We start from the raw sequence: 11532 nt of genomic DNA on the forward strand, positions 1-11532 counted from the left end.
ATGAGCCACTGCCACGAAAACTCAGGATGAAAAGTATTCAGCAGGTCATTGATTAAATCAGTGGCCAGGCAGCATTGCCCAGTGGAGAAGGCATGGGCTGGCAGTCAGGAGATGCAGGCTCCAACCCGAGGTTGGCCATGGGAGTCCTGCATGACCATGGCAAAGGCACTTCCCATCTCAGGGCCTCAGTTTTCCCCATCAGCTGCATGGTGATCTAGATAACATGGCTGTTACCTGAGTCAGTGAAGAGAAAGATTATACAAGGATTAGCATTAAAAAAGTGGGTGGGCAGAGCGCAGCATAGATAGGAAGGGTTTTGAAAAATACATGGGCCTCTGTCTTCATGCTCCTCATCTCTTTCCACAAAGTGGTTACTAAAAGCAAAAATAGTATGCTCTCCCTACAAAGGCAGCACACAGCAGACACATATATTTAGATCACTGTGAAACAAATACTGACTTTTGTCCAAGGTAGGAAAAAGGTACCCTGTGCTACAGAGAGGGAGAAAGACAAAGACAACTGAAGGCACCCTGAAGCAAGAAAAAGGATGGAATCCAGACCTCTGGGAAAGATTCAGCTGTGGTATAAACATTGATGTTAGCTGTATTCAAGAAGGTCAGGAATAAATGACAAAGCTCTCATGAGCCTGACCTGGAGGTCCATCAGGTGCTAGATGTATACAGGACAAGCACTCATCTTCCTGCATGTCAAACGAGTAATTTCAAACCCCTAAATAAATGGTAGGACACTGCAGCAGAAACAACCCTCAGGAAGGACAGGACAGAACACCTTTCCAGTAATTTTATTTTGCAGCTTTTTCGGCTTGCATAGCTATCCCCCTTCCCAGCTGAGGATGTCACATGCTGCTTTTCCTCTCCCAGGAGACATCAATCTGTCACTAGGGCCACTCTCTCGACACTATCCCCCATGTGTTCTCTACCCCTTCTGCTTGCTCGGAGCACAGAAACCCAGTGGCAGCAGGTGGGAATGGAGCCCACATCCCCTAATCCCAGTGCTCTCAGCCAAAAAAAAAAAAAAAAAAAAAGGAAAAAGCAAAAAATAAAGAGCTCCCCCAATCCCCTGGTTTTTACATGCATAGCATCACTGCTGTTGAATTGCAGCCTCAGAGAAAGGAAAGAAAGAGGCCCAAAAGGCAGCTAGGAAACCCACCGTCCATTGGCTTCCCTCCACACGAGGCGATCGGACTCCTTCTGCTGCAGTGACTTGGCAAGCACACCTCGCTCTGACTCAGCACCTCGCCGGCACCTCCTGTCAATTATTCCCACAAACTGCTGACGCCGGAAGGGCTATTTGCAATTAGGATGCAACACAAGCCGGTGGCGGTGGGATGCCTCAGCTCCCCCCCTTCACCTGCAGCGATGCCCTCGCTGTGAGCTGAGAGCTGGAGCTCCCAGCGAGGGTGAAGCCGTGGGGGACGGGGCACGTAATGCGGGAGGGCTGGAGGATAGGGACCAGGGGGTGGGAGAAGCCTGCCTGTGCTGTACCTATTCTGTGCATAAACAGACACTGCTGTCAATGTGGCATCTGAAATGAAGTCTTGCAAAAGAAAAAAAAAAAAAAAAGGCAAAAAAAAGGCAAAACAGCCACTGGGAATAAGGGTGAAAGCAGCCAGAACAGATGAAACTATGCAAAAAAGCTACAGTAGAGCTAGCACGGAGCATTTCCCAAAGCACAAGCAAAGCACAGCCTTGCTGCAGCTGAGATGCACAAGCCTGCTCCCCGTGTCCGAGGCATTTCCAGCACAGGAGAGGGAGGCGCTGATTGCGGATGAGTCCCGTAATAAGGGCCCAGGGCGCAGCAGCTGTTTCAGGGGCAAAAGGAAGGGCTGCCCTTGACAAGCCAAGGACATGACGATTCTGCAGACAGACTGAGGCCATTCTGTCCCTCTGCCAAGTAGCCAAGGTCCTCCCAACCTCTCCGAGTCACTAGCTCACACAGCCAGAAAGCCAAGTAGGTCTGCACACGAGCAGCTCCACAACCAATGGAGAGGATAAGACAACAAACCCCATCAAACAGTGAAGATCAACCACATAGTTAGCTATGGAAGCAGCCCAGAAGTCACACATGCTCAGCAGTGCCCTGCAGAAGCCCTCCATCACCTTCTGCTTCACTAAAGCAACCCATCTTCCACCCGTCCCTGTCTCCTTCCCCAAGGGGAGCTCCAGGCCCCCTTCACTGGCACAGGCAGTGAGAGGCAGCAGCGTTAGTGATGCATTCCTTGCAGGACCTCCCTGGGACCCTTTAACCAAGAAGCAGGGCTGCGTTTGCTGAGATTATCACCTCCAAACCAAACATTCCAGAGTGCAGCTAATGCTGATAGACCACATGGGAGCACAGATCAGAGCAGGTGGTGTGCAGCTGGAGCAAAAACTCCAAGAAGCACTTCAGGTTCGATGCAGTGAACCAGCCCCTACAACATGATGCAACAACCTCTTTGTACAGCCATACCAACCAACACAGCGTCCAACATGCCTTGCAGTCTGTGTGTCCACAGCTGCAGAATTCATCACAGACTCATGCCCTTCCTGGAAATGTTTACCTTTGTGGGTAAAGAGTCAGATACATCAGACTGCAGGATGGGTGATTCACAAATCTCAACTAGATAGCCAAGGCTAAAGAGGGAGAAAAGTTAACTAAAAAAAAAAAAAAACCTCTCACCAAAGCAACCTGTATTTCCCAATGGTCTCCTGATCAGGTAAAGAATATCTACTGCATGGTGTGGAGTGAGAGCAAAGGAACAAAGTCAAAAAAAAACAGAAAAAAATAGTGACTTCAGCAACATGTGCAGGAATTAGCTAAGAGTCACAGCAGGCTACAATTCTGCAGTGTCTAAAAGAGCATAAGTAGGACTTGGAACAACCTGTCCCAGCGCACTTAGAAGCGAAAATCCTGCAATTGATATAAAGATACAAAGTAACAGTGACTGCTACACAATCAAAGTTAACATCCCTGTGAGAAATACAGTAGCTGAATTTTGCATTGTGCCTCTTACTTGTTAGAAGAAACAATTTGAAGCAGAAAGAGTCAAAACAGCCTAACTCCAAAAGCAGCGGAACTAAAATTGTTACACTGTACTGTGGTGTATTGAAGCAATCTCAACATCATCATTGAGAAGGTACTCAGTGCTCTAAACAAAAAACTGCTGAGAAGCAAGAGAACACATTGTATGGCCAAACAACAGAAACAAGAAGTGATTCAGTCTAAACAGTTGCCTCATAAAATGGTAGATGGGACTGAAAACAAAACTGAAGGCCAACTGCAAAAGCCAAAACCCAATCACTTCAGTACATTTAAGAGACAAGTCCAGAAGTGCAGAACAGTTGAAGAAAGAAATTTCTCAAGTGGTTGTAACTAGCAAAGACCAGCAAAGTCTTGCTAGGTCAGGTGGTTCTTGAAGTTAGCGTGCTCTTCATAACGGAGGCTACAGGCTAACCTGGAAGTGTCAGCAGGGTTGGTTAAACCAGCCCAGTACTCTAAGCCCATAAAAGTACATAATAAGAGACAAACCACCTTGATCTCTGCTCAGGGAAACTTATGGCCCTGCAATCTACTCTAATTTTGGAAGGAAAAGGACAGTACTAAGTAATTAATTTTCTGTCACTTCAAAGCGCACCTGCTAAACCGTTCTGGGCAGGACGCCAGTCCACTGCCAGACCTGTCCCCTGCTTCCCTGGCATGGGAACTTCTCCCCTTGCCTTGCCCCCAGTGGGGTTCAGGCCAGCTGAGGTCAGGCTGAGTCCAGAGCTGCTGCCCCACTCCGCAGTGCCCAGGCTCAGAGGCATGGGAGCCCCTCTGCCTCTGCCCTCGCTCTGGCCCTGATTACAAGGGATTACCCCCAGGTTTCTAACCAGTTCTGGGGTGGTTTAATCTATTCCTTAATATCTGGAAGAGAGACAGGAAGCTGGCAAAGTGATTTGAGCTGGCTGAGACAAAAGAAGATTGAGAGAGACTTCCAAGGGATCTGACAAAGCTCAGCAAGTGGGCAGCATAATGCAGGATGAAATTCAACATTACCAAACGGACAGTAATAAGAACTTGAGAGAATAATCTGAACTACTCATATACCATGGGGCTCTAATTCAAATGTAATCGCTTGAGAAAAATATCTTGGTATCACTGTGAACGGCTCAATGAAAACATCTGTTCAACATACAACGGTGGTCAAAGAAGCAAGCAAGCTGTCAGGGTGTCTAAAGGCAGAGGCTGAAAAGAAGGATGCTGGAAGTATTCTAATGCCACCATGAATACTGAAAGTGCACCCTCAGCTGGAATTGCTGTGGTTACTTCTGCGTGGCACATTTGAAAATGCAGAAGGCAGAGAGAGGTTTTGTCATTGAACAGTCAAAAACACTTAACGGTCAAACACTATTAAAACTGGGACAAATTAACTTGGAGATGAGTTAAATAGAAATTATCAAATGGGAATGAAGAAGTGAAACAGGTACATCTCAGTGAGTTTTGTTTGCTTGTGGGCTTTTTGTGTCTGTTTCTTCAAGAGAAAAAAAAAAGGTTGTTCAGCATAACTGAAGAGCAGGAAACATGACTAGACATAAGGAAAATATTGTCATTTTCCTTTTCTGTTTTTACTTTTTCTACTTCTTCTAAGCACAGGCAATAATTAACTTTCAGGAATGATTAGCCCATGTTATAGTCAAGTCAGAAGCTCAGCAGAAATCACAGGGGCCCATGCATTTATAAGGATATTGGGAACATACACAGATGTAGGATACATCTGGTATCAGGTAGAACAAAAAACAAAAAGACCCAAAAAATAGAATGGAAAAAACGTAACATCACTGTACCCTCATGCTTCCAGGCACTAGCCAACTTCTAATTAGTGGGGATTAGGAAGTAATTCCCCCAGTGGGCCTGCAGAGAGGGTGTGCCAACCCACCCACTCCTGGCAGAGCTGTTAATGTGCTGGGCAGGGGGAGAGCTGAGCCTGCAGCCCACCCACAGCCCCTCTGCTCAGGAGGCCGAGGGGTTGGTGTGTCCAGGCCACTGCACACCCACCCTGCGGGACACCAGCTGAGGACACGGCACCAGGGGGCTCGCTTAGCCCAGCTCAACCTGGCCCCTGGCAAGGGGGAAGTTTTACGTCTGCTGCTTTGTGAGTGGTGGGGTTTGCCTGAAGAAGGGGAGGAGATGGATGCTTTATTCACTCTGCATTGGTAGAAGGAATACATATGACTTAATTCATTTTATGGCAAGGAAGTAGAGTGTGCTCATACCCTAAAATTAAGAGAAAATTGGGTTTTGTAGGCATTGAAGTCCAGAGCAATGCATATACCAGCCTACTCCTAGAGCAACCTGTAGCACAGACATGACACCAGGCTCCTCTATGCTAAATGTTTGGCACCAATTTCTCACTGAGGAGGTTTTGGCACCTCCCATTGGAGCATCCAGATTTGGCCATGGCAGCAGAGGCCAGCGGGCTGACCTGGCCCAGGACTGCTTTGACAGGCTGCTGCAGAAATGCACCACAGATTGTAAACAGGGTGCCATTGCCTCCCCACAAACAACACTCCTGGCTTCAGCATTCCTGGTAAAATCAAAGCTCAGAGGTAACTGGAGTAACTGGAGTTCAGACATTGGCTTTCTCCTGCTGATGCTGGTGAAGCAGAAGCTCATGTTCTCATAGTTAGGTTGGCTCATGAGAGTATGAGAAAATAACTGCACAAGTTTTTGTCCCTAAATAAGCAATCTGATCAGCATAATACCAAAATTACACTTGAAATTAGCTTCATGCAGAGATGCAAATGTACAAGTACTGCTATGCTGCCAGGAGGAGAGCTGTGGCTCTGCACATGCACAAATAATGAGGGACTAAGCTCAACCTGCTAGTCCTGTTCTGATTTCTCCAGTGACTGTTCCAGAAGGGAAAACAAATACTAACAAATATTTGCTGTATTTCTTAAATAGAAACTTGACTTTTTCAGTACAATGCTCTACAGCACAATGAATAAGGAAAGGACAAGAGCAGTGCCACATATGTGTGTCCATGGTGTCTGCATACATGTGTCAAGATGGCAAAAATAATGGGCAGAGACTGCACAGGTACAACCAAGTGTGGCAAGTTGGTTTTTATCTCTGTTCTTTTAAAATGCCCTGTAAAAATAAAAAGCAGCAACCACTAAAGCTTTACTGAATTTACTTCCACTAAACTGAAACTTATCAAACATGGGATGTTTTGTAAAATCATAACTGTGTTTCAAAAGAAAAATGGGGGGGGAAAAATCAAAAATACAGAAACATCCAATTTAAGCATCTTTGGTATGAAAAATTTTGACTTTTCACATCAAAATGTCTTTTTGCTTAGGGTACTTCCTTGTATTATAACAATACAACTACACAAAGAGACAAAATATCAGTGTCCTAAGATGGAATTTCTCTCAAAAATTTCCTTTCAAAACCATCAAAGCATTTGACTTCCACTTCCATTTAGAATGAAACCAAATTCCTCAATCCTGATGAAATAGAGCAGCCCAACTCAAGCAGTGAAAAAAAAGGCAGAAGCCAGGACACAAGTGACATCCAAAACCAAAGAGATGAAAACTTCTAAGAAAAAAACCCTTAAAAGTTCACTCTGCACAGTTAAAAATGTTGTGCTTTCTCCCTGGTGCACAAGGCATGAAACAGTTGCAAGAATAAAGTAGGGAGGCATATGACCAGAAGCCCTGTAATTGTGACTTCTATAAAGGAGAGGCTGAGCAAATGTCCTATCTGACAGCAAGAAAATAATTTCATCCCTGCACACATCAGTTTTCCATGCTGTAAATCAAACTGACTGCCCTCACAAAGTAAGTTTGGAGATTCTCAGTTAGGTAATGTTCATAAATAACTGTGCAAACACAAGGTAGTAATAACCAGAGAACTGTCTTTGCTACCCTGCTCTCTGTTAAACAACCAGGAGCTAAATTTTTCTCTGAACACTTACAATAGGGAGGGCAGCATTAATGTTCCACAAGGAGGAAACTACAAAGAACAGATTTTCAGTGCATGCACTTCTCCTTGAAATAAACTGTGTTAAAAGCACTTTACTTAAAAAGCACGATGATAGTAGCATCCTTCTAAATATAGATGACTCACCACAATTTAGTAGTGAACATCCCTAAAGAGGACCATTACATTATTGCTTAACCTGCTGCATAAATTTAAGCATCCTCCTGTGGTTACAGTTTGTTCCAAGACACTCAAGATTACTACCAGCATCCACTGACCTTCAGTGGGTCACGAGGTCTCTCTGAGTCTTGCTTTCTCCATCTGTATTATTGGTACAAGAATAAAAACACTACTCCCCCAGGAAGGCAGGAAAAATAATTCCTAAGTTTCCTAAGTTAAAGAGTTGTTTATACCATACTTTGTATATCCATATTACTACTGAGCAACTAAATATAGCTGCTCCTGAGGCACTCTGAGATCCCTTGAGAACAGAATCTTATAAAAAGAAATTTGCAGTTTAGGCAATACTGAAGAGACAAATATAAAGAATTGGTTTCCAAAATAAGGGAATGATGCCCACTTCAAAAATAAGTGGTTAATGCATCTGTGCCTACTGCTGGGGACCAAGGTCAGGTCGTGAGCAAAATGATTTAGCTACACGTCACAAAACCACACAGCTTGACACAAATGGCAATCTGTTCCAAAAAAAAAACTGTAAAAGCATGGAAGGGCAAGGGACTGACACAGTATACTCCCTTTCTAAGGCTGAGGGCCTGACACAGGGCTGGGAAGCACGGGTGGGTAGGACAAGGGTGCTGCAAGGCCAAAAGTGTTTCAGCTGTGAGAACCTCAGACCCACAGGAGGGCAACTCCAAAAAGTCATGTGAGGAGTTGTAGACCTGCTGTTGCATTAATCCACTACAGCCAGGCACCCTCACCCCCTGGTCTTGCAAGATCCATCTGCAGTGGACTGTAACACACTGAAATCTCACCTGTTGCAATTCTGTGTCACAGGATCCAAACACTATGCAGTTAAAAAACACGTCAGTTCTGCACTCTGACTGTACCCGATGTGTGATTTCTACCACATTTGACAATTTGCAGGATGCTATTTCTGGAGACATAGGAGGATTGATTAGCAATCCCAGGTTTGGTTTCAAAGCTCTAAAGAGAATTCCCACCTATCTTTCCCTAGATTTCTCCTGGGAAAATATTATTTCCACAAAAAATTGTTATACTTATAATGTTTTAGAGGGAAAACATAGATGCTGCCCTTGGCCCAAGACCATTAAACATGGATATAATAGGCCCAGAAAATGGGCAACTGGAGCCATTTACAAAGAACAATTGTTATTCTACAAATTGCAAAGCAACATAAGAAAATTGGCACTATAATAATTGACTTAAATATCACTATGAAGTCTAATTTTATTTTATTGTAGGTATAAAGTGTGAGAATGATGAAATTACCTCCAAGGTCTTTTTTTTTTCCCCCAATAATTTTCATTTTCTTGGCATTAAGTATTTTGCCTGATTATACACTTATACAGTTAAAGATCCTTCTAGTTTTAAATCTTACTTTTAATTTAGGAATCACTTTGCATATGACCCCTCATTTTTCTTCTATCTTCTAAACCAGTCTAAAATCTCAGAAAGGGGAAAAAAAATTTTAAAAATCACTCTTCCTAACCATACTTGGCAGCCAAGTGCAGAAACACACTTACTAATCTTCTGCAAATGTTGTTTAGAAAAAAATCTCCCAATGTAATTTCAGCTTTCCTGGGTGTATGTCTTACAGTGTTTTCTTTTCGAACTCAAGAACCACCGAAAAATACGGCCATGCTGTGTACCACAGAAATAACTGTGTACCACAGCTATTTTCATCTACCACCATCTTCTAAAGACTCTTCCATAGACAAAATGAAAAAAAAAAAAAAAAAAAGCCAAGCTTGAGACATAGGTGTTTCATTCAGGTAATTATGAAGTCTTAAAGGAAATTGCAAGAAAAACCATTACACTAGTGCAGATAAATATTTCATGGAAAAGTGTGTTTGCACACCTAGTTCTGTCCAATGCCACCACCCCTGGGTGCCCTCAACAACAACAACAACAATAACAACAACAACAACAACAACAACAAAATTAAATATTGAGTCAATCTTTCTGCTTAAAAGGATAATTAAATACTCCTTCAATTTTAACCTTATATCTGATTATTGTTGTATGTTTTTGCAGTGACATCACATCAACAGAAGGACTTCACCACTTATATGCCTTTAACTGGAGCAAGTCCAGTAACTCCATAGACATTTACACCTTTGCAATGACTGCAGGCAAAAAAACCTGTAGCACTGAGAAGCTGAAAATAATTGAACTTGCTTTCCAAATTGGGAAAAGGACAAAAAACGAATCAATAGGGTAACATATGAAAGCTGAGATTATTTCTTTCAATTTAATGCTAGTAATTTATTTTTTTTTTGCATAATTCATCTCTTTGAAGTCAGCAGGTGCAATTTACAGTTAATGCATGAGACTCAAACTCCCAAACATTTTCTGAGGACAGGAATGCAGGGTGCATTTGAGGCTGAGGCATTTGTGAAAAGTTCAGTTATCCATCACAAGACTTGTTTCTAAACAGGTCCTGGGTAGAGGGGAAAGCCTGCTATGCCTCGCAGGACAGCAACAACTCGGCACAGCCACCCAAGCAGCAGACTCCACCCAGATCCTGACTGTGAGGAGGTTTCATCTAGACTTTGCTGAGACATCTCTGGTCTTCTCATGGGAGATCCCATCTTTTCTTACTGCCCTCCCTCTGTCTCAGGGACCTCTTGCAGCAAGTTTCCCAGTTTCCCAGCAGTGAAGGTGGCCCAGCTGTCTCAAAGCTGTGGGCTGCTCACTGCTGAGCTGAGCCTTGCAAAACTGCTTAGAGAGTGTCTGCATTAAAGGCCAGACCTTAAGAAAATTGCCATGTGGACCTCTGTAAACCACAACCGATCAGGCTGCTCTAAAGTTTAGCATTACTTGAAAGGAGGCATTGACACCTGATCAACAGATGAGTCTGAACATCTTGCACTTGGTAGTTTCTCCTGCTGCCCTTAATGCAGCACCTCCTGGTGCTCCCCGGCAATGCGCTAAGTGATGTGAGTAGCATCTGTCATATGCAATTTGTTTCCTCTCCACACAGAGACCAGGGAACACACCTTATTTCGGAAGGGCTATAGGGGGCGGGAGGTGCTGGAGTCTCCACGTCCCCGGGGGCAGGCACGTATCTTAGAGCTGAAGCGGTGCGCCGTGTGCCTGGAAGGAGGAGGCAGAGGAGAGGATGGGGGGGACACAGGGGGCTCCGAGCAGCCTGTCACCATCTCTGCGGAAAGTTCCCTGCTACCTCAGGGCCTGAGGGATAGACCAGAGTTTTCCACACAGGTGAGATTACCAAGGTGCTAGGCCCAGACAACTGAGCCGTACGTGAAGACCAGTTTCAAGCAAGTTTTATAGCACCGTAAAAAAAATAAATATATAAATTAAATTAAATATGTATATATAAGAATAGTAGGAAGGATGGTGCAGCGGAGGCAGCAGAAGGAGCCGAGCAGAGCAGCGCTCCTTCCCCACGCCTGCCTGCAAAAGCACTCGCCTGCCGCCGCATTCCCGAGCATCACCGGCGGGACCGCAATCAAAACTTCCCCACGCGCGGGGCACCGCCGTGGCACCGGCGGCGGCGACCCCGCGGCCCCAGGGCGATGCCCCGAGCGCGGGTGCCGCGCCCCGCTCCGCCCGTGCAGCACTCACCTCTCAGGGCCAGGAGCGCGGCCAGGGCTGCCGGCACCCACCTCCCGCCGCCGCCGGGGCGCCGCCGCGTCATGCCGGGCCGGGCGAGGGGCGCGGAGCGGGCCGCCGAGCCCTGCCTTTCCCCGCCGCCGCAGGTGCCGCCGCCGGTGGTGCCGCCGCCGTCCCGGGACCGCCCGCTCGCGGCGAGGCTCCGCCGTGCCCCAAGCCCCGGTCGCCCGGGGAGGGCGGCAGGCGCGGCGGCCGGACCGAGAGCGCAGCCTGGCGGCCCCGAGCCGCCCCCGCAACCCGCCGGGCTGCGGCTGTCACCCCCCGCGCGGCACCGTCCCGGCGCGCAGCGGCACGTCCCACCACCCTCCTCCTCTCTCCGCACAAATTGGGGGATCCCCTCTCCTCCCCTTCCCCGCTAACCCGGCGCCGCTGCATCCGGAGGGATGCTACACGGGCCAGGGTGAGGAGGTGCGGTCCAGCGCAGGGCTGGAGACTGCACCCCCAGCGCTCCTCTGGATCATCGCGGCAGCGTGGGGGCTTCTTCTTTCCGGAGCCTGCCTACAGCTGCATTGAAGACGACAGCGGCAGCACACAAATAGCAAAATATTTGGGATTGTCTGCATGGGACTGGTCACCACTGCAGCGCACGGTGTAAACACTGCAAAGGTATGAACCACCCTAACTCCGCCATGCAGGAGCCTGGGAAACACGAGCATTCCGCACTCCTGTAAAACCGACCAAGGTATCTCCAAAGGGTGTGAGGCAGTTCTTGGAGTTGAGGAACTGCAATAC

The 11532-nt window shown here is 46.4% G+C and overlaps 1 protein-coding gene across 2 annotated transcripts in view; it reads right to left on the bottom strand.

Moving 5' to 3' along the window:
* The window catches only part of IGSF11 (immunoglobulin superfamily member 11), a 104264-nt gene extending 92959 nt beyond the window's left edge, over positions 1-11305 (bottom strand). Inside the window, exon 1 of one of the 2 annotated variants that reach the window (XM_038135458.1) lies at positions 10753-11305. In XM_038135458.1, the coding sequence (XP_037991386.1) occupies positions 10753-10825 (73 nt within the window). In that variant the 5' untranslated portion in view covers positions 10826-11305. The other variant, XM_038135467.1, reaches the window with a different exon arrangement.
* Positions 11306-11532: the final 227 nt, after the last annotated feature.

This window comes from Motacilla alba, chromosome 1, assembly GCF_015832195.1.
Source record: "Motacilla alba alba isolate MOTALB_02 chromosome 1, Motacilla_alba_V1.0_pri, whole genome shotgun sequence".
NCBI lineage: Eukaryota > Metazoa > Chordata > Aves > Passeriformes > Motacillidae > Motacilla > Motacilla alba.